General features: G+C 40.9%; 4 protein-coding genes across 10 annotated transcripts in view; 1 reads left to right on the top strand and 3 right to left on the bottom strand.

Annotated features, from left to right (window-relative positions):
• pdlim7 (PDZ and LIM domain 7) overlaps positions 1 to 8076 on the bottom strand; it is a 37661-nt gene extending 29585 nt beyond the window's left edge. Inside the window, exons 1-3 of one of the 3 annotated variants that reach the window (XM_042418118.1) lie at positions 7988 to 8076; positions 4676 to 4966; positions 2126 to 2224 (exon numbers count right to left, since the gene is read on the bottom strand). In XM_042418118.1, the coding sequence (XP_042274052.1) occupies positions 2126 to 2224; positions 4676 to 4705 (129 nt within the window). In that variant the 5' untranslated portion in view covers positions 4706 to 4966; positions 7988 to 8076. Of the gene's footprint in view, positions 1 to 2125; positions 2225 to 3154; positions 3263 to 4675; positions 4967 to 7987 lie in introns of those variants that run through there. The other 2 variants (XM_042418120.1, XM_042418119.1) reach the window with 2 other exon arrangements.
• cltb (clathrin, light chain B) lies at positions 8023 to 12859 on the top strand. 2 transcript variants are annotated; one of them, XM_042418121.1, is made up of 6 exons: positions 8023 to 8438; positions 9052 to 9098; positions 9808 to 9925; positions 10169 to 10280; positions 10831 to 10851; positions 11740 to 12859. In XM_042418121.1, exons 1-6 carry the CDS (start codon positions 8273 to 8275, stop codon positions 11909 to 11911), a joined length of 636 nt encoding a protein of 211 aa, XP_042274055.1. In that variant the 5' UTR covers positions 8023 to 8272; the 3' UTR covers positions 11912 to 12859. The 2 variants fall into 2 exon arrangements, with proteins under 2 accessions (XP_042274055.1, XP_042274056.1); XM_042418122.1 differs by lacking the exon at positions 10831 to 10851 and having other exon boundaries at positions 8026 to 8438.
• A 562-nt stretch (positions 12860 to 13421) lies between these two features.
• Positions 13422 to 15099, bottom strand: higd2a (HIG1 hypoxia inducible domain family, member 2A). The gene is made up of 2 exons (XM_042418123.1): positions 14861 to 15099; positions 13422 to 13952 (listed from the first exon to the last, which is right to left on the bottom strand). The coding sequence occupies exons 1-2, from the start codon at positions 15045 to 15047 to the stop codon at positions 13786 to 13788; spliced, it is 354 nt and encodes a 117-aa protein (XP_042274057.1). The 5' UTR covers positions 15048 to 15099; the 3' UTR covers positions 13422 to 13785.
• A 1835-nt stretch (positions 15100 to 16934) lies between these two features.
• ankhd1 (ankyrin repeat and KH domain containing 1) overlaps positions 16935 to 22896 on the bottom strand; it is a 32177-nt gene continuing 26215 nt past the window's right edge. For all 4 annotated transcript variants that reach the window (XM_042418683.1, XM_042418684.1, XM_042418685.1 and 1 more), the window contains exons 31-39: positions 22575 to 22727; positions 22268 to 22417; positions 19676 to 21236; positions 19309 to 19498; positions 18841 to 18966; positions 18311 to 18562; positions 17952 to 18136; positions 17696 to 17863; positions 16935 to 17567 (exon numbers count right to left, since the gene is read on the bottom strand). In XM_042418683.1, coding sequence (XP_042274617.1) covers positions 17508 to 17567; positions 17696 to 17863; positions 17952 to 18136; positions 18311 to 18562; positions 18841 to 18966; positions 19309 to 19498; positions 19676 to 21236; positions 22268 to 22417; positions 22575 to 22727 — 2845 coding nt within the window. In that variant the 3' untranslated portion in view covers positions 16935 to 17507. The remainder of the gene's footprint in view (positions 17568 to 17695; positions 17864 to 17951; positions 18137 to 18310; positions 18563 to 18840; positions 18967 to 19308; positions 19499 to 19675; positions 21237 to 22267; positions 22418 to 22574; positions 22728 to 22896) is intronic.

Genomic DNA, 22896 nt, shown 5'->3' with positions numbered 1-22896 from the left:
ACCATAAACTCTGAACAAACTCGGTCACAAACAACACTAATTGTCAATTACTCTTTACAAAAAAAAAACACTTAAATGCATTGATCTGTCAGCAGTTGTCACTTGCAATCTCATTGCCTTTCAGCGTTTTACAGAGCCTTTTGTCCCGTCACTCCACATGTTCTTCATTGTGTAATCTCTTAAAGGACTGCCTGGGTTGAGATACTTATCTCATCAGCAACAAGTCACTAAAGAAGGACCACCCACTAAATTCATCCAATGTAAGCCAAGAGAGTATTGGCCTGACTTTTCTTCCTGTTACTATGGGATACTGTATATCTTTTGAGGTTTACATCTCCTTGTTGGGCTGTTTCCATCCTCAGCGAGTGTGATTCACTGTCCAGTATTTTATGACAATTGCGAGAGAGAGAGAGATAGAGAGAGAGAGAGAGAGAGAGAGCCAACAGTGCCTGAGAAGCAAAGGGAGAAAACCTGTCACATCTTTATAACTCTTGTACCCTGAGGCCTGGTGAACTGCTGGAACAAGACACAGATATTAGCCACTGACCAGTCGTTAAGGCTCCAGTCTTAGTAGTGGTGCTATTTGTTTTTCCCAGAATGGGAGCCATTATCAATCTTACACCAAGCTGCTTAGACTAACTTGGGTCTAACGAAATTTATGAATGTATAGAAGCAGAGAGGCTGGTGGGGAGAGACTTTGGACTACAGAAAATGTAAACCATATTTCTGTCAGCAAGGGAGGAAAAAAAAAACAAACAAGAAAAAAACAGCATGCGTAATGTACCTGGATTGTAGAGAAACTGGCCTCCTGCACCGGCTGATTAGTCAAGATAATACACCTACTACTGACTCATCCACTGACATTCATCCTACAGTATGCCTTGCCTGTCTAGACTGAGTAAACACCAATATCCCACCAAATATCCCAGTTTTTTTTTTGTGGGGGGGGGGCAATTCGTCAAACAAGGTTTATACATCTGTTTGGTCTTTTATGGGTGGAAGAAAATGTTTCTTGTCATGAGTCCAAGGAGAACATTCTGTTTCTGACTGCCAGAGAGTAGAGCAGATACAAGACATGTACTGACAAGGCTGGTGGTAACTGCTGCCCTCACCACAGGATTACATCAGCCCTACATACACGCCCCAATGTGATGCCACTTACAACATAGTGCAGACTCTATGGGCTGTACTACAGAAGCAACACAATAGTGCATCATTTGATGGTTTTCTCTACGTGACTTTTTTGAAAACTGCTAAGAAACAAAAAAGCTTAGACAAAGCTTAGTCATGTGTTTAAATGACTGCGACTATGTGGAATAACCTTGTGAAGACTGACCCATATATATAAATTGCCTATTAACTCTCAGTTATCTCCGATATAGAAAACTGGACTAAAATATTAGACAAAAATTGATGAATTCATAAATTCATTTATAGATCCCTCCAGCCTCTAAGGTAGCAATATAACAATGCCATTGGAAAATGAGTGTGTAATAGAGTGCCAGATCTGTGTGCGCAATAGCTGGCAGCAATGTTGGAATGATTTTGTGTGTGCGCATGCGTTTGTGTGGTTGCAAGTCTGTGTGTGTGTGTGTGTGTGTGTGTGTGTGTGTGTGTGTGTGTGTGTGTGTGTTTGTGAGGCAAAGCAGTGCTGCACTTATAAGGCCTGGAAAGTGGTTGCTGCTCTCTTCAACAGCAACAGCAGTTTATAGAGTATTTGAAAATTCATTCAATGAAGAGGTAGTGGCCTCTTAGTACGAAGCACTCTGAAACAAATGACAGTCCGCCCTTGTGACCAGTGAATACTGTTGATGCAATGGCATTCCACTGGATGTCGGATGAAAATCCTATTGAAAACCATTTTCTTTTTCATCACAGTCTTCAGACTGCATCTTTAGAAAAGATGAAATGCATACGCTCAAGTGGGGTCATTATGTGGTGACCAAGCTTGTATCGAACACTAACAGACTCTTGTAAATAAGCCGTGGCTCTTATATAAAAGCTTGGGGGGAAACATTAAAACAACTTGACAGAATGATCTACAAGGTGTTACAGACGTCAATGATCACAAATTCAGAGAAGTACAAAAAAAAAAGCTGACTTTAGTAACAAACAGTTTTCTTACCCTTGACACGGTGAGGGGCATGCTGAAGTCCTTGCCACCCTGCAGCCTGAAGCCCCAAGGCGCTGGGCCGCTAAGGGTTACAGAGTATACGTTCATAGCCTTGAGAAAGAGAAAAGAGGAAAGAGTGTCTTTATTACTTAGAAAAGGAAAAGGTCTCCAAGGCTACACATCCTCTTCTGCTTCAACCATGCAGCCTAACTCCTGGTTGTCTACAATTGTCCCTAACACACACACACACACACACACACAGACACACACATACGCACACTTATAAAGTATATCGTGTCAACTTAAGCTAATTTCTTTTTTAAGAACGGCCATATTACAATAATCAGTTAAACACATCTTTTGGTAGAAATCATCAACTGGACTATTTTAATTAGGATGTTTACAAAACATACTAGAAGATACATCTGCTGGGATATGACATTACTGCATTATTCCACACACAGAGTATTAGGTTGCTATCCCTTGCGTCATAAGCTGAGGTGAGCATTCATAAAGAGGCACAATTCAGAGTGTAACAAAATACGCTAACATGCAAATGAGTAACACAGAAAACATCGCCATCATCTGTCTACTAGACGATAAGAGCAGCAGCGGCATTCAACAGTTATCAGTATTGGCAACTCATTGTAATAATGTCATAATTCCATTGTTAATGTAAATTATAATGAAACACTGGCCTGATTTCCCCACTACATACAAACCTGCTTTGACATTTTAGAATATTTTACATCATCTGTACAATAAAAAAAAAGCATCAAATAAACAACTTCACCTTCACCTTTTTATTGACATCGGATGGCATGGCACTACATAACTAGGCAATTTTAAGAACCAAAAGCAACTTGAGATGTAGGGGCTGTGTCACTTGCTAAGAGAGTTACAGCCATACCACTGACTGTACCTGCACCCTTACTCCAGCTTCTCGCTCCTCCTCCTCCTCCTCCTCAACAACACTACCAGGGTATCATTGCTCCTCATGAAACACGGCTAGTTACCCGAGATGCCACCACGCACACCTACCTTGTCCTGAAGGGCCGGCCGGTAGCCCAAACCTGAGAGAAATCTAGGGAGTCAGAAAGCTAGGACAAGCAGATTCCCTCTCTGTTGGCAAACCCTATTTCCCCCCCCCCCGACACTGTCTGTGACACAGGCAAGCCCTAGCCTCTCCTCACTCCTCAGAGGCTATATAAGGAATGTAAAACTACACCAAACTATTTCAGCCCAACACCCACATGAGTCACAGAGAGAGGAGGGGGGGGGGGGGTGGTGGTAGAGGAGGACGGAGAGAGGTAATGTCAACTACCCCTATATTCTGGCAAAAGCCTGCTACATTAACGTCAATAGATTTTTAAAATAAGTGTACTTGTGAGGCAGCAGAACGCCCACAAAGGCTTAGGAAACTCTATGTTCCTTCTGAAGGGCATAAAGCACAGTACAACCAAAACCGGCAATTATATTTTGACATCAAGCTCTTAAGGCAACAGAAGGAGCTCACTTATAGGAGAAATGTAAACTATAATAAGAGTGTGGTTAGGTAATATAAAAAGAAATGGAAAATATAGTCTAAAATGAAGCACCCCAAATAATCTCATCCATAAAACCTGAAAAATCCTCCACTGTAACTGAAATGTAATTTGTTTTCATTTGTATTCCCGTGTGTGTGTGTGTGAGACTGATTGTCAATGCATTTTTGTCAACATATCCTAGGATTACATAAACAACTGTCTTAATTATCAAAACTTGGATTAGTTAACTGACACTTTTCTCATATTATACCTCCCAAAGAGACGTTCAGGAGCCAAGAAAAATCAATTATGAGACAGACAGCTTGAGACAATAAATGCAAAGACTCATACTGTGGGCTGCAACAGGTAATAATGGGGGTTAGATTTCACTGGTGATAACGGCACACCGCAAATGTATTATTCAGTTATTGCACGGGGATTATAATAAGACAGAGGTGCAAGAGCGTGAATGTGGATGTACTTGAGTTAATTAATACCAGCCTCTGTATCACCCCGGTGGAGCCTATGTCTGTGGCACTCATTCAAGTGACGTTGCCCCTGTTTATGGTATTGCTATTTATACTCTCCTGTGGTGTCACTGTAATATTTCTATAGAAACTAACTTGTACTTTTGATGTGTGTCGTCTCCCATCCTCGAAATATATGGAATTACACGCTTATTTCTCTTTTGGCTAACAGGCTACGCAATTATGAGCTTATACAGCTTACTTTTAATTGATTCAAGTGTGTCCAAGACAATAATTTGCAACCGGTAATTAAAGGCTGTACTGTGAAGGCTGCAGTGCAGACTTTGAAATAAACCTTCACAATAGGAGAGGAAGGAAGCTGGAGGCACGAAAACTTGACAAAGTCTCGGTAAAGTTTGCGCCGCTACGGACCGAGCAAGCCAAAACCATAAACTGAGAACAGCAGTGTGGGGGGAAAAAGTTGGCTTCACAACAAGTTAAACCACACACACATACACACACACAAAGGAATGCATTCAGAGGCTTTTTGAATAAATGAATTAGCCTACCTCTTGTCTATCCGTGTGCTCGTCAGACATCACGAGTCAAGTCTACCGGATTACAAAAAAAAAAAGAAGTCAGTCGGTAAGTAAGCAGGCTAACTTTTCGGACTTCCTTAAAGCGGACGTCAGGAAGCCACCGTGGATCCGCTTGGTGAGCAGCAGGATCATTCCCTCAAATTCTTTTTAGCAGGACTCTGTTGAAACGTCAGAAGTCACATGGGCCGCTGCTTCATTTCATACTGCCGGCTATAAACCAGGAGTGGCCGCGCTTTACTGCATCTCAGCTGTTAAACCCATCTGTCATGGAAAAAAAAAAAGTTGGCAATACACAGTTAGAGAAAAAAGAACCCAACACATTTGTAAAGGAAATCCTCAGATTCCATCGTCCAAGTTTTATAGTATTACAACAGCAGTGTTATTGTTTTATGTTCATTAAGTGGCCACAGGTGTGTGCTGAGAAAGTAATTAGGAAAGTCAGTGTAATGTGTTAACTAATGTGTTAACTACTGTCACACTCAGAGAAACGAGCTCTATAGTGAATGTTTGCGTGATCACGAATTAAAAATGCCTTTTATTATATTGTATTTAATATGATTGTTGATATTGCATATTTATTGCTAATCATCTGTCAGTGTTAATAATTTTCTGTGCTACTTTGGCAATTTATCATTGGCCACTTTATTAGGAACACCTGTGCAATCTAATGCGATCCAATACAAAAGCTCTGACATAAATTTTACTTTTATGAAGCTTATACATTTTCAGTTTTTGTTGACATTGTCAGAAGAAAAGTGTGACTAATATTTTGCCCCCTTTATGTAAGTTAATGGAGTGGACAGAATATTAGAAACACCATTCAACATAACGCACTCCAGTATACCACCACCACCACCACCCACTACGACCTCAGTAATAAATATAAAGTAGAAATTATCCCATTTCTGATAATGTCAACAAAAACTGAATATGTATAAGCTTCGTAAAAGTAAAATTTATGGCAGAGCTGTTGTATTGATTTGCATTAGACTGCACAAGTATACCTAATAAAGTGGCCAGTGAGTGTAGGTTTCTGATATGTCATGCCAATAAAGCTTATTTGAATATTTAAGAGAGAGAGAGAGAGAGAGAGAGAGAGAGAGAGAGAGAGAGAGAGAGAGAGAGAGACTTTTTGACTTTTAGAAAAAACTTCAATAAAATGTCACTGATTCACAGGATCACTGAAACATTCAAAGAATCAGAGCAGCAGACTGTTTACAATACAAAAAATATAATTAAATATGACTTCATCATCCACCACTGAACAAATGACATCATTGTAACACCACTGACTACAAAAAATCAAAAATCAATTAAAACTCTGGCTTTTACAAGACAGATGAACACAGGAACTATTTCTGAACACAGTTTTTCTTCTATCCTTTTCTTTCTGGTGATGTATATAGTAGTAGTAGTAGTAGTAGTAGTAGTAGTAGTACATAATGTATATAGACAGTTTAGCTTCACTTACAATAAAATTTAAAAGTTGCCACTTTGTTGCATTGATTTTCTTGTATCCTGCTCCAAATCATAAAAGCAGTTTTAGACCAAACTTCATTAAAGGGAGTAAACACACAATCTTAAACACTAAACGGTTCCCAAAGTCTTCTGCAGTCTAAAAACAATGAAAAATGGTTTCTACCAACCCACAGAGAGGACAGTCAGAGAGGGAGAGAGAGAGAGGTGGGATGCTTTAGCCTGCTTTATTTGAGTGTTATGTTTCTGTATATTTCTACTGTTTAGGGCTGCAACTTACGATTATTTTCATTAATGATTAATCTGACAATTATATTCTCTATTAATGGCTTAGCTGTTTGGTTTATACAATGTCAAAAAATGGTGAAAAATGTCAATAACTGTTTCCCAAAGCCCAAGATGACGTCCTCAAATGTCTAATTTTGTCCTGACTAACAGCCCACAACAAGTTCAGTTTACTGTCATAGAGGACTAAAGAAACCAGAAAATATTCACATTTGAGAAGCTGTAATTGGAGAATTTGCACGTTGTTTTCTTAAAGTATGACTCCAAACGATTAATCAATTATCAAAACAGTTGGCAATTAATTCAATAGTTGACAACTAATCGACTAATTGTTGCAGCTCTACTACTCTGCTACATGTCAGAGAGAATTTTCTATTTTTTACTCAACTACATTCATCTGAAAGATAAATTACTTTACAGTTACTTTGCAATATAATCATTTGTATACAGACCGCATAATGAGCTTAAAAATATGCATTTTTATGAAATAAACTTTCCAGTCCAGTCACTTTTCTAATAAGGCACATTTTACAAAGGGTTTAAAAGTTTACAAATGGTTTTATTATTATTCATTAAATAATAGATTCTGGCTTTATACATTAATCACAGGCCATTAATAATAAAGTTGTAAAAACAAACTATTATTTAGTTGAGTGCAGTCTGTCTTTCTCTGCAAGGTGCTGTTTTACAAGATAACTTTTTTACTTTTCATAAGAAAGAATATTTTGTTCAATTTTAGTCATGTACTTTTTTCTTGAGTACACATTTGTATAAAAGACTTTAACTTTTATTGTGACCTTGTGGTTTGCTACTTTTACTTGATGAAGGATCTGAAAACTACCCCTTTCACCACTATTGAAAGGTAGAGCTATATACAGACCTGTTTTCTCCCATCTTTTCTATCACATCAAAACTATCTTCAGGTTTAACTAACAAAATTTTTAACCATGAGAAATTGACAAGCATTATTTCTCCAATGAGAGAATCCCATCCACACGAGTAAATAACAGGAGTTAGGAAAGATATATATTGACATTTGTGTGATATTTAAAGAAGCCAAACATGTTGGATTTTTGTTCTTTTCTGTCAGACTTGTAGTGGAGTATTTTGACATTGTGGTATTGCAACTTTTACTTGATGAAGAATCCAAATACATCTCTCACCACTATTAAAAGATAGATCTACTAGTTCTGCTATTCCCCCCCATCTTTTGTATCCCATTAAAACTATTCCCAGGTTTAATTGGCAAAAAATACATTTTTAACCATAAGAAATTGACAAGCAGCAAGCCCCATCAACATGAGTGTTTGGAGAAGCCAAACATGTTGGTTCTTTTTTTCTTCCCTGTCTGAATAATATGAAAAAATATGTATTTATTCTAAGATAGAAGTAATACCAGCTGCATTTAAAACATCACTTCAAGATACTAATGTTTTTGAAGAAATGCATCAGAAGGAGAAGTGTGTAGGCTATGAAATGGCCAGCAGATGGCAGCAAACTGCAACAAATGTTAAATGGTACCTTCAGGGTGCTGCCCTGCTCCATCATCACACTGACTGAACAAGTGGAGAAATCATGAATCATCACTGAGGGCCTGAAGTCGAAGCTTAGATTTTCTACAGCCGGTTAACTTCAGTTAATTATTTGCCCGGTTGCTAACACTAGTCCACTCGGCATAGCCTGGTTATTGGAGTGAAGCAGTTAAGTTGTTTTAACGTCGCAAAACCGGTGGCCTAATTTAACGTTAGCCGTCTGTGTGGCGTTAGCTACAAGCTTCAGTTAAACTTGTAAACACTTTTGTGAAAGATGGCTGACAACGGAGCACACCCGGCTGAGGAGGACCCAGCCGCAGCTTTCCTGGCCCAACAGGAGAGTGAGATAGCGGGGATAGAGAACGACGGAGACGGGTTTGGGGCGCTGGAGGGAGCGGACGGCCAACAGCCTCCTGAGCAGCAGCAGGAGACCAACTATGGCAAGTTTGTGACTGAGCTAATGTCAGCTAGAGCTAGCAACCCAACAAGCTAACATGACCACCGGTACTTGTAGCTAACTTACTTAGCAAACAACGGCACTGTCCATGATAACAATAGCATCTCTAGTGTTGACACACTGGGAGCTAGTGTAGTAACTCAGGCCACTTTATATTATCTTACTAGATCATAACAGATAACGTTAAACTCATACAGCTAACTTACGGCGGAGCACACCGACAACAGACGTTAGTGGCTAAACGGCAGCAATTCAACAACACATCATCCTGACGTTGTAACGCTAGAAATGACATACTGTGTTGCGTTTTACTGACACTGGTTGTGGCAATCAAGAATTTTATTTATAGTAATAACCGAGATAACAAGAATCATGTTTACTGATTATAATCTTTTAGAAAACCTGTCCTGTAACAGACAGCTGCCCGGATAACAGCAGTGGCCAAACAGGTGCTGCTGCATTTCTAACTGACTCCGACATAGTGAGTAGTTAGTGAACATAACCCAGGTGAGGAGAAAGGGTGAGAGAAGGTAACTGGGAACACTGCAAGAATCATATATTAAAAATACAGCTTTGTTTTCTTCTGACAATGTTAGACGGTTTCGAGGAGGAGCCTGCCACAGTGAACGGGGATATGTTTCAGGTGAGTTTAACAGACAACCTAAAATGATTAGAAATCATCAGGTAAGTCTTTTGTTCTGTCCTTCTATATGTCTGTGTGTGAGTCTCATTATCTCTCTCTTTCTTAAATATATTTTATTAATTTTCAAAACACATACACTTTAAAAAGAAAACAATCTACAACAAAAAGAAAACACCAAACAGAACAAAAACAAAAAAGTTAATGATGTATTTTGTTCCAGTGGATTAAAGACAAACCCCCAACAGTAACACAGTGGTACAGAGAATTATACAAGGTTTTACCAATGGAAAGCCTCTCTGCTGGCGCATATTTCTTAAAAATCTGGCAACCAGTTTTAGTTCATTTACCATATGAGATTTGTGGAGGAGTGGATTAACAAGCCCATCTCATAAAAATTGTATTGTATTGAATTGAAGTTCCCTTTTTCTTCTCTTTTTATGAATTTATCTTCTTTTCTGTCCTCTTTCACTGAAAAGTAGTGGGCTAATACTGGAATGCATTAGATCTCTGTTTTTGTCTTATAGTAGTCTTATAATGGATGTTGTTACATGGCTGTGATTCTTGATTTAGGTGCTGTTTTTATTTTCTATCTCTTTATTTTTATAATGGCATTCTTGTATGTTGACATGTGCTGAACAGATTTACAATCAACAGATTTTTTATTAAAATAGCTTGTTTGTAACCGAGCAAATGTTTTATGTCCTGAAAGGAGTCCAATGGCCCAACAGACAGCTATGCAGCTATCGCCCAGGTTGATATTCAGAGGCAAGAGCCGGAGAGTTTACGCAAGTGGAGGGAGGAGCAGAAGACACGCCTTGAAGCATTGGGTGAGTAATGGTGTCCTCCTCTGGGAATCAGTCACACTGTGTAACGCACTTCCTACTTTGTAGACGTAATGAGTCACTCCTCATTGTCGTTTCGCTATGTATCTTTGTGCAGTTTACCTTTAAGACCAATGATACAGCTGATCTGATTGTGTCACACTTAAAGCTAATAATACGTCAGTTCTTTTCCTAAATTTGATCTTCTTCTGGGGACTCTCTGAATGTTATGCTCTCTGTCTAACAAAGACTCAGCATCTAAGGCGGCAGAGGCAGAGTGGAGAGAGAAAGCCAAAAAGGAGCTGGAGGACTGGCATGTACACCAGAACGAGCAGATGGAGAAGAACAAGGCCAACAACAGGTTAATGTCTGACATATCTCCCGTTAACTTACAGAGGAGGAGCAGTTGGTTTAACATCCTGATGTGATCACCATACTGAACTAATTCTATTCAGACTGACAACTCAAGTGTTATAAGTTCCCTTTCATAACATACGTAAAAATCATTCAGAGTCTTATTGTTGTAGTGCATGACAAGTCTATCTGAGACACTCTATGTCAACAGTATCATCAAGATTTTGTCACATTAGGTGAATTTATACATGGATATTTTGAAAACTGAATCAATGATACTGGCCTTACTGCATCAAGGGATCAAATGTTGGAGAGATATATAACAGCTGCCTGAAATAATAATAATAATAATAATAATAATAATAATCAGAAATGTGTGTGCCGATCAGATTTTTAGATTTATAATTTGTATAAAAGCAACCTGCTATGTTAGTGAATGTCTGCTACATAAAGAGGGTCATTTTAGTCCGGTAGCTGTCAGTGTTATACTTATTGCTTTCAAAAACTTTCCTTTTCTTGACCAAGCTAACCCGTTCTTCTCTCACACTTTCCAACAGACTCTGTCCAAGTCTGACACGGTATCACTCTGCATCTGTGGCTTTAGATTTTTGGCCAGTTTCTTCCTCTGTGTCTGTGCAAGCACTGAGAGACGATCCTCTGATGAGATATTAATGTCCAGTTAAACGCCTGGAGGAAAAAAAAAGAAAAAAAAGAAAGAAACAGGAAGCTAGCTAGCTAGAAGGAATGCAAACAGAAGAAAGCAAAGCACAGTTTTCATCCACCAAAGCAGTCTGCCTAAAATACAGATGCAGTGTACTACAGCAGTACAGACTGATTGTATTTAGTCTTAAATCATTTAGTTTCATTTCCATCTCACTAGAGCTGTTTCTCAGTTGCTTACATGGTTCCTTTTTGATGCAGACCCTAACTTTTCTTTGCCTGTTGTTTGACACTGAAACTGTTCTCCTTTCTCCTTCTTTTTCCTGCTTTCTTGGTCTTGCCTGCGCACTAGGATTGCTGACAAGGCTTTCTACAAACAGCCCAACTCTGATGTTATAGGCTTTGTGTAGGTTTAGAATTCTTATGCTTTTTAATGTTGTATGCCCTACCCCAAATTATTATTAGTACATATTCACCTGACGCATGCCCCAACACTAAAAATACTGGTCTGTCTTTGAAGGCCTAAGTTGGGATTTTTTTTTTTTGTATTTGATTGTTACATAAACTTATGGCGGGCTGATAAGATATATATTTTCAATTTGACTCCAACAAGGGTGTGTGATTGGTAGGACAATGCATGGTCTTACTGTGTGTCTTATGCACAGGTGCTATTCATGTGATTGAACTTTTGTGGTTGAGCGTCATGTTTGGCTCAGACGGATTTGCTGTTGTTGAAACTGCTCTGAAACACGTCTCACGATCAGGTCTCACTCACATCTTCCTCTGATCTCCCTCCCCACCTATAGAGCATCAGAGGAGGCTTTCTTGGCCGAGAGCGACGGCGACAGTCCGGGATCGGCATGGGAGAGAGTAGCCCGTCTGTGCGACTTCAATCCGAAAACCAACAAACAGGCAAAGGATGTTTCTCGAATGCGCTCTGTCCTCATCTCTCTCAAACAGACACCTCTAGTTCGCTAGAGGAGCTTTTCAGGGCGAATTTTGTTCTAGAAACATTGCCTTTTTTCAGTTTTAACCTCACGTCGCATCAGAAGAGTTTGTACGCTCCTTTTCCATAAAATACCTGGTATGTTTTATAACCTTTGAAAACTTCCCGCCTTTCCTGTTGCCTGTTATATTGAAATAATATACTTAACCTCACTCTTGTGAGAAGATGAAGGACTGCTCTATTGTTACGACATCATTTAGCTGGTCAGTTTTATCACTGCTACACTTAAGAAAATATTGTTACTGTAAGTTAATCATCTTTCCTTCCCCCTTTTAAATTATGGATCATTAGGTCAACTCTCTTGCATGCCTCTGCCAATATTTTGGATGCACAATTTTTAGTTGTTTTATAAATTTGCATATTTGGTCGATGTCAGCCACTTGCTTATTGAGCACTATTACAGATTAGATTGTAACCACTTATGCCTCTCAACAACGTAGAACCATATACACAAACACTTTGTTGTATTTATAACCCTAATTACGTATTTAAGATAGCTAACGTATTTTTTTCTCTTTCAAAATACATAAGCTTGTGGCCTTTTTGATCTTGCTCTTGCTCCAGTTTTGAGTATTCAGCCAGGTGGATTTCCCTCCCAATTAGGCAAAAATTTCAGCAAAAAGTATTCACAACCAAAGATTTCTGCTGTCATCTAAATTTTCCAGAGTTCGCATGAATTAACGGCTTGTGCGATTTCTTGTTTCACTGATTGTGTTGGTACATTTCGTGCAGCATTATTCTGTTACACTTATATGTTTTTAGATTTTTTAAACAGCAATCAACAAGGTGTCAATTTCCACAGTAACGTCTACACATTGTTTCACATGTTGCCTATTTGGACATTATGAAAACTGAAAAAAAAAAAAGTGAATGTTAAAAGGGAACTGGAAAATAAAGACAATGGAGTATGATCACCTAAACTTGTTTGTCCTTAAATGTTTCCCAGCTTCTGTTGCCAATCATTTTGTCCAGTTGATGTGTGAGGAGCTAAAATTGTGTGTACGGCCCAGAGCCGATATCCACCCTTACATATTCTCAGGTGCACATTCCTGAAGGCTGTGCTACTGTGAAATTTAAGGTAGATACCCACAATTTACAGTGTTCAAATATTAAAAACACAATATGAAGAGTCCAAGAAGCAAGAACAGATTCACAGGTACACAGTGAATACTGTGTCTCTTTTATTCCATGATAGTGTAACTCTGATTTGTTTGCACCGATATACCTCAGCCCAGGTAAAATTACTTCACAAAGTCCCATTCTTCATCTAATGTTTGCAGCTCTTGCTATAGGGTGGACATTGACAGTGGGCCTGTCGGTCTAAAATCTTCCTCCCATTTAGATCTATTCACCCAGGCCATTAATATAAAAACTTCACATGAAACTTATACAGTGATTTTTCTAAATAACCTGTTAAAGTTGCACACTAAGTACAACACTTGATGTGTGATGTTTCATCTGAGATACATACAGCACACACAGTTTAAAATTAAATTTTATATCTGAAGACACAGATGTGTTACACAGTGACAATACATGGGATGTATTGGAAATGAAACCCTTCAGAAGGGCACGGAGCAAGAGATATAAATCACATTTATGCCTTAAAACTATTACAGCACAAATTGTCAAATACAGCTCGCTCACTCGCTCTGCTAACGAGCAGCTTACACTCTGTTCTTCCATCGTGCTAGCCTGAAGCTAAATATTTTATCATCATGACTCATTTTCCAAACAATAAATAGTGTTGGCCTTAACGTAGGTGTCTGAACAATGTTGGAAATGTATAATACATTATTCAGTTCATTCATTCATTGGGTGGCAGTGGTGTGGGAGTGGTCCTTCTTCACTGCTTGGGTTTTAGAGCTGTCGCCAAGACACCAAAAATGATAGCAACCACGGTGAAACCTTGAGCAAAGATTCGGCCCCTCATCAACAGCTGGGACTGTCTGGTTTTCCCTTGATGGAAGGCACGGAGACCATAAATCAGCGCTCCTGCTGTTCCCACACAACCTGGAAAACAAGTAAACACAACATCTAATGTCAGTGTTTAAATACGGGAAGATGACGGCCTAACATGCTCCAACACTGAAGGTCTGTTCCCTTCAAACGCATATAAAAACCTTGGTGGTATCTATCTAGATATGCTGAGATTTTGGGATATCTGTTGCCATCATTCATCACACAACAGAATGGATGGAAATTTAATCTTGTGTGCAGTGCTTTAAGCATTGAAAAATCACTTGTTCTTCACAGGCTCACAACTGTCAGTGGTTTCAATTTCCATGGAGAAATAGATTCAATGATAACATTGAAACTAAAATTTAACAGACCTGTGTCATAGCAGATTAGTCAAATACAGGTGCAACTAATAACATTAATTGCTGGAACAGAACAGGGCAGTCATTGATGTTATTAAATAGAGCTGTGCTTTTCCTACTATGACAAATGTCTGCTGTCAGAAGGGATATGAATTTGATTAGGGAACTAAAGTCACAGAAAAAGTCTGGGAACCACTGCTCTAAAATAAACTGCAGAGAAACCAAGTGTATAAATTAAACGAGATGTGCAACATATCTCTCAAAAGCTCAATATATACAACGTTAGAAAATGCTTTTTTTGGTCATTTGTATAAAGTGACCCTTGAAAAATGTCACTCAGGGCACCGTTTTTCTACCGAGTTTTCGAACAAAGGGTCAAGCAGACACGAAAACAATAATAATACGACTGCTATTAACTAAAATGTAAGCAAGTTGTCCATTAACAACACGAATGCTTTCTAGCTGTGACATACAAACTGGAGAATATATTTTTCTGTAAGCTAACTTGGTAACAAACAATTCCTCGGGTAGTATGAATGAAGAGTTATTGCTGCTTGTATAACTTGACTGTGCTGCTACCCGCAGGCTTGTGTAACTCACCTATTGGGACGAACGGGTTCTCCTTGGTCTTTCTCCTGAATTTCTCACTGAGTGTCTCATCTTTGAACCTCGGTGAAGGGTTGAATCCCTCGATAATCGGAGGCTGAGAAAAATCAAACGGGACAGCTGCTGACGGCGGTGTTTTAGGTGTTTGCTTTGGGTCCGCTGGTGTTGTAGCTGCCGCCATGCTTACCTTGGACTGCAAAAATCACATGAACCCAGGAAGTAATGAACTACACTTCCGTTATGCTTCATAATAGAGGTGATTGTATTTAAAGGACCAGTGTGTAAGATTTAGGGGGCTCAATTGGCAGAAATGAAACACAATATTCATAAGTATGTTTTAATTAGTGTATAATCCCATGGGAATAAGAATCGTTGTGTTTTCGTCATTTTAGAATGAGCCCTTTATATCTACATAGTGAGCGGGTCGCGATATTTTTTTCCTAGGATGGCGAAGTCATGACCCGCCCAACTCTGCCTCTGATTGGCTCACCCAGATATTCTTACCCTAACCCTAACCAATCACACTCCTCATGCCTAAGCCTAACCAACCCAACGAACGAAGGCAACGAGTACTAGCCAATCAGAGGCAGAGTAGGGCGGGTCATGACCTCATCACCCTAGGAAAAAAAATGATTTGATGCATATTTAGTTGGTTGCAATCTGCAACCTCACCGCTAGATGCCACTAAATCCTACACACTGGTCCCATAAGGAATGAAAGGTACCAGTGTCATTGACTTTAATGTATCCCCCTTTTGACCTCTGTCGTCTGTTATGTATGTGTTGTGCTAAACAATTAATAAGCTTTTCTCAAACTTTAAAAAGGTGAAATTAAACATGTTGTTTCCAAAATGTCAGTGTTGATTAAGGTGTGCTGCTCTACACATTTACAATATGGTTCCACAATGGTGAAACAGCTAGGGATATTTCCATTTCAAAGGCAGGGAAGGGGAACCATGTGAATGGTCATTTATTCTTGAATAAATGCCAAATCACTATACCTGTACATGGACTGTTCTTCCAAATGAGAACTAACTACATTCTAAATATAATGTAAGCATTATTTTGTATGCACTTTATGGTGTCCTCACTATCTCCACTATTTTTGTCCATCACTTTTACCACTAAGTGGAGTATTGTGTAAAGCGGATGTTTTCAACGTGGGAGGTGGGCCTCTCCAGGGGGGCTCCAAACAGTTTCAGGGGAGGCTCAGTGAATTGAGGTGAAAAAATATTACATTAATTAAAAGGAGATCATGTAGAATAGCCTAAATGTGTGTGATTTGGTTAGAGAGATAGTTCAGAGATACAGTAATTTTGGGGAATTTTACTATTCTTCCCACTTTCCCAGAGTCAGAAACTAATAAATGTCTTCAGACTTTTTTAATGTATTTGGTGTAGTCTGATGTTATACAGCAATATTAGGTTATCTTGGCTCAAATGTTGAGTGTCTATGGGATCAAATAACAATAACGATCCCATAGGCATCCAGGAACTGTGCGAAACTAAGCAGGTAAACTAAGGAGGGGGTCAGGGGTCCCCTTTTTCCAAGCTTTGTCTGAGGGGAGGCCCACAGTCTCAGATTTTGAAAACCCCTGGTGTAAAGTTTAATGTGCCAGTCACCATTGAATCTCAAATATAGCATGCAGAGTTGTGTCATTTTGGTTGGAAACATGTTTTTCTCAAATTCACCCCCAATAAGAAAGAACATTTGCTGTACTGTGTATATGAAGCACCTCCTTTAGCTTTTGTATTTGGTCTTAAGTCAAATTTCACCAACACATGTATCCTGTTCAATGACACCCTCCAGCTTTGTCATTGTCGATTAAAAATAAACCAAAAAAAAGATGGTTCTCTAAGGTCAATTTGAAACCATAGAGACAGGTCTCAAGATTGCACAAGGACTCTGGCTGTGAAGATGACAATTACGAGATGACGCCCAGAGGAGCCAGAAATACACATAAAATCATTAAATGAACTTTGTACTAGTTCTTGATGTCTGTTGAAGGCTTAGATAAATGTTCAATCCAAACATGACAACAAAGAACTGTGTTTCACAAAACACACAAATACTTTTCAATCTTTTTATTGAATATTAAGGTAAATATTTCACATTAATACAGGCTACATAAAGTAGAGCCACTATACGACATGAAATTTACTCTCATTTTAACCCTTTTTAGTATGTAAACAATTATACATGTATTTACCACTCTAAAAGGTTCTGATTTCTCTTTCTCTTTAGGTAATCATCATCTAGTTCTGGGCCAAGTTTAAATAGCTACTTCATGTTGAGCCCCCTGCAGCCCAAGAACGGTGTATGTGGGTTTAAGTCAAAATCGCTAAACTACGCAGAGAATGGATCCTGTTGAACAGGTGATCGCGCATGTTTGTTTGCATCATTGGGACACTGATAACAGCTCTCGCCCAGTTTCCTCTTTCCTTGTTTTGAGATAGGCACATCAAAGAATGGTGTCGACTTCCAATTCTTCAACCCCTGCTCTGCACTCTCAGGTCTCTACTAAAGTTAACATGTTGTACTTTTTCTTTTTTTCTTTGTCTTAATCGGTCATATTTGTCAGTTGGTATGTCATGTTTGCGCTGTGGGTCATGCTGTGTGCGTTTGATTGCTGTGGACGCCGTCTAGTTGACGTGGTTCAGGTGCACATTGCCCACATGAGGTGCCCAGGTACCAGGCCACACCTGAAGGAGGAGAGAGGAGCAAGATGTGTTAAAACAAATCAAGTCAAATATTATATCTGACTGTTATATATAATATATAGTTAAACTCTAAGCATATGATTGGACAATATAATAAAAGAGGACATTACCTGCTGTTGTGGGTCTGAGTTATCTGCATTGTTTGGGACCACTTTGATAATGGGGCTCCATGCGGGGTCACCTGCGTGCAAACCATTGTACATCGGTCCCCCCGGTCCCTCTGCCATGGGAGGATGAGGGGGCATCATGGTTCCTCCATACATTGACATAGGCATTCCCTGTACAGACAATGACAGAAAACTGGTTATAAAGAGCACATAATAGGTACGGGGTTAAATCTTGTACACAGCTATGGCTTTGTGTTACCTTTGGGAAGTCCATGTAACTGTTGGGCATATGCTGCGGCTGGTGGTAGTTGTTAGCAGGGTTTGCGATGCCTGTGTCGTCCTGCTCCATGGGCTGGTGCTGAGAGAAGGCTGACTGCTCTGCCTGCAGCTGAGGGTGCATCATGTGGCTGCTCATCAGTGGCTGGGACCAACCAGACATGGCCTCTGCATGAAGACACACAAGAGGTTATAGCCTCATCAATGGATATAAAAGTAGCAGATTGAGATGAGTGGTTGAAGTCATGTTTAAATTGCACTTATTAAATCCCTGTTGATGCTATTTTATCGATAGTATCAATTTTAACAAACAAAAACAAAATGCCAAAACAAAGTTCTCACCTGAAGCACTGCCAACACCAAATGACCATATGCCTCCCTGTCCAACAGATGCCGTGTAGCTGGTGGTGAGGAGAGGTGGGTTGACTGAACCCGTCTGCCTGATCCTTGCCAGCCGCTCTGTGCCGATGGGTGGGGGAACCTTCCGGTCCTGCTGCGAGGAGCTGCCTGGCTTAGGCTGGGGAGGCGGGGCCACGGCTGAAGTGGAAAGGGTGGAGGATGACACTGTAGAGGGAGGCGGTACAGGAGACTCACCTGGTAGAGAAGAGACAGTATAGGAGGAATAGCGTGAGCAGTGGATCAGATTTCTCAAAAGATTCATTTGCACAGTGCCTTAAAAATTGCACATTGCTTTACAAAACAAGAATGAGAGCAGATATGTCAAACATGGATTGAAGAGTTTCAGAAGACAAAAAACAATGTGAAAAGAAGTGTTAGAAAAATGCTACTCTACATAAAATATGTTAATGATAATTTCAGTCTGAAAAGTTGGAAGAAAATCACAACAAAACAAAAGGTTTTGTGGCTAATACCTGATGTGGATGCACTCCAGGGATGAGGGGAAAAGTGCTGTCTGCTGAATGAGGGCGTGCCAACTGCTGTATGACCGTGCAGATACACTGGACTGCCAGAGATACTGGTGGCATAGCTGGTCAACGCTGTGGGTGGAAACAATTGAAGAGAGAGTTCAATATAAAGCAGATAAAGCAAACTGTACCTCAAAAAACTTTACCGTGTAAGTAAATACAAGGCCGTATGTCGAGGCATTTTGTTTGATTATGCCACACTTACTGTAGATGTCCTGTACTGTAGACTCTGTCTAAAGTTGTGTTTCAGTTTAACTTTTTTCACACACATTTGATTTTATTATAATTTGTTGCATATATTCTTTCACACTACCTGCCTTTTTTAGAATACTTTAACTACAGTCTATTTAATGTTGGGGTTAAATAAATAAACAAAATAATCATGTATAAACTAAAAAAGGAAATCAGTCGTACCGATGGGGCTGTTGACCATCCTCTGGGAGGCAGAACGGTAGCCAGGGGCTTTGGAACTGTCTGGAGGAGGTGGGGGCATCATATTCTCCATCTGGCCCATACTCATGTAGGCTGGTGGGGCTGAGTACGACTGCTCTGGAGGCGAGCGAGCAGGCAGATGGCATGCACCCCACACCTGATTATTTCCCACCTGCAAGGTGAGCACAATTGACAGCGACCAAATGATAAGTGATGTGTGTAAACATACTTGCACATAGTGTCCCCTTGATTTTCCTAGCATGACTTATGCATAATATGGTGACTACAGCTCAAAATCTAAATGTGATGTCAGGCCCATCTTTACATTGTAGAGGTCACTTCATCTCACCTGGTTATTATTATCAAAGATGCTGCTGAAATTGAAGAGGCCTGCAGGACCGAAGTTGGGGGGTATCTGCTGAGGCTTGCCTGCATTGGCCACATGCTGCATCTGGGAACCGTTCATCATCCCCAGGTTAGCAGAGACCTGAAGGGAGCCCTGAGCCTGGGCTTGAGCTTGGGCTTGGGCCTGTGGAGGCAAACTTGTGGGCTGAGACGTCTGGTTTTGGGTCTGTTTAGGGGGTTCTTGCTGAGCGTTGAAGGGCACAAACATAGATTGTTGTTGTGTCTGCTGCTGCTGTTGCTGCTCAGGAAGGGAATAGTAAGGCCCTGGTGGCTGCATACGATGGGAGACTCTGGGCGCTGGGGCTGAGAAGTGGGGTACAGTGTTGTTGGGGTGTGCAACATTGTGTGAGAGGACAGGAGGTGGTACTGAGGGGAGATGGGTGCTGGGCTGCGGGTTGAGGAGGGGTGGTGGTGCCTCTGTGGACGGTACAGAGGAGGGAGGGGGAGGTAACTGCTGCCGAGGCTCTGGTTTGGGAGGTAAAGCCATGGCAGGGGCAGTGAAACCCACAGAGTTGATGCTCTCACTGACAGAAGCAGGCTGATTCTCTACAGGTAGAGAGGGCTTGTCTTTTCCAGGAGGGGCAACGGCAGTGGGCTCCGTTTTAGTTGGCTGGAGGGGGGGCTGTGAGATGGGTCCGACTGAGTGCTGAAGGGCATTAGCGGTGGTTGTAGTGGAACTGTGATGTGCAGGGGACCCTGTGCCTCGTACTGCATTGCTGCCACTAGTAGCAGTGGCAGCAACAGACACAGGGGTGACACCGGTGGGCTTGGGGTCAGGGGCGAAGAGCTGTTTTCTGACGGAGGAAGGGGTGGGGACACTCGGCTGGGGATTGTATGGGGTGGGATTAGGGGTATGAGGCGAGGCTGCTGCTGACGATGTATTAGGAGCACTGGTGGTGGTGGTGTTGGTGGTCGTGACTGGGGCTCCTGAGCTGGCTGTGTTGCTGTGCTCACTTTGGGTTGAGTTGGACCTGGCCTGGCCTGCAGTGCTGTTGGTTCCTCCGTTGTGTTTGGGGGAGCTGCTAGCACTGCCGGGGCTCACAGGTCGCACAGGGAAGGGTCCCCAGGTGCTGGCGGCAGGAGAGAAGGTGCCACCAAACTGGGCCATGGGTAGACGAGGGTGTCTGATCTGGTGCATGGTCTGAGCAGCCAGTAAAGCCAGCTGGGGGTGGGCGTACGCCAGAGGCAGAGACACTGGGAAAGGCTGTCTGACGTTTGATGACAACCCCTTCCCAATCTTTCCCCCTGCCTGAGAGGAGGACGAAGACGAGGATGAAGAGGGCTGGAACGAGACGCCTGTTGAGGTGACCAACGAGCTCAGGGCCTTTGGCCCAGTGGTTGAACCGCTGGTGGCCCCTGTGGTACTGGGGAAGGAAGTTGCGGTCGTTTTAGAGCCTGGGGCTCTAATGTGATTCCGGGGGATCAGATCCTCAAGCTCTTTGGCTGGGTCTTGGATTAGAGCGTTGATCAGCTGGACTGCATACCTTGTAGACTCTGTGCCTCCTCTGCAATAACAAAGGACACTTTGTTCAGAAGACTATAACCTTTTGTTAAAGTGTAACAAATCAAAAGTGATGACATAATTAACTCCCATGAAGTTTTATGACAGACCAAAGTGCCCCCCTCCAGGACCTAATGATTGAAATTTGAAATTGCTATTCAGCGTTTCTCAAAGTAATTTTGTAAAAACTACACATAGCACAACCAAAAAAAAGTTAGTGATGAAGTTTGAGTATGGTCCCTTTTCTGGTCCTCAGTTTTGGGTAGGTTGCACTGCAGTTAAAAGCTTTTACTTGATCAAAAGCCAGTTTCTCCAGTGGACTGTAGCAGATGCAGATATTAAACCTGCTGCTGGTGTCTACAGTTTTAGCTCTTCTATCACTGGTGCATCATTGTTCTCATGCAATGAGCCTTTTTTAATGTTTCTAGTTTCTTAGCGCACTGGCAACAGCAAAAATGTGTGTTTACTGTTTTTACCATTACAATGTGGACCAACATGCAGGCACCACATCCACCATGCTGAGACCAGAATTTTTTTTTTTTGGTCATACCAGTGTGACTGGAATCCAGCTGGCCTGATCAACATTTGATTTAAGTCTGCTGTGTACGTGGAACTGAGTCTACCTCCCCTATCTACCATATTTGTAATGAAAGAGACAAAATTTTCTGTGTGAAAATTTTAACCAAACCTTACAGGCCTTAAGAGTACTGATCACTTTATTTATGCAGATGTGTTTATATTTTCTTCAGTTTTAGTGTATATGATACTGATATGGTGATGACTCACCATCAGATTTACTGCCAAAAAGAGTTATCTAATTATAATGTGATATTAAGAGGATAAAAAGTATTATCTCCTCAATTCTATTTATATCGAACCTAGTGTCCAGATATTTTAAACCAAGTTGTTAAGACTGTTGCATTGTGGGAATGAATGACATGATCCAAAAGGGACTGACATGCTTTATGAATCTAACCATCTGTTATTCTCCAGCTGCAGTGGTGTTTACAGACCACCAGAGGGCATCAATTTTACCTTATGGTGATCATCCTCTCCCCGTTCTTGTCCTTCTGTTTGTCCACGTCGATGTGAGCTCCAGTCACGTCCTGGATGGCTGTGATGTTGCAGCCTCCTCGGCCCATGATCCTGGACACAACGGAGGCTGGCACAGACAGCTTCTTTGATCTTCAAAAGAAGCAGTGAAATGTCATTTTATGTCCCCGCAAAGACAAATGCAGATTTATTAGCTGTGTATGTAAGCTATGCATATGTTCAGGATATATATAATAAACTAAAACAATTTCCATGTAGACATTTTAAAATGATTAATTGAACCACTGACCTCCTGACCACCTCCTTCCAACCTTCTTCTCTCTTCTGGCCTCTCTTGGGGCTTGTGAGGCTGAGCTTACTGTTGGGTGAAGTGACGGGAAGAGCCATGGTCTTGAATGGAGAGGGCAGGGAGTTGGAGGTTGAGTCGCTCGTGTCCAGAGCTCTGTGACAAAACCGGCAAAGCTTACGTTAAATTGGATCATGAGAATGAAGATAAAATCTGGTTATGTCATGTTGGTTGACACCTGAATTACATTTTGAAATAAGCTAGCAGTTGACATGAAAATATGTCTGCAATTTAACAAAATTTACTGCCAATAGTCCCACCATAA

The sequence above is a fragment of the Thunnus maccoyii genome, chromosome 8 (genome assembly GCF_910596095.1).
Source record: "Thunnus maccoyii chromosome 8, fThuMac1.1, whole genome shotgun sequence".
NCBI lineage: Eukaryota > Metazoa > Chordata > Actinopteri > Scombriformes > Scombridae > Thunnus > Thunnus maccoyii.
This window is presented reverse-complemented; position numbering and strand designations above follow the sequence as displayed.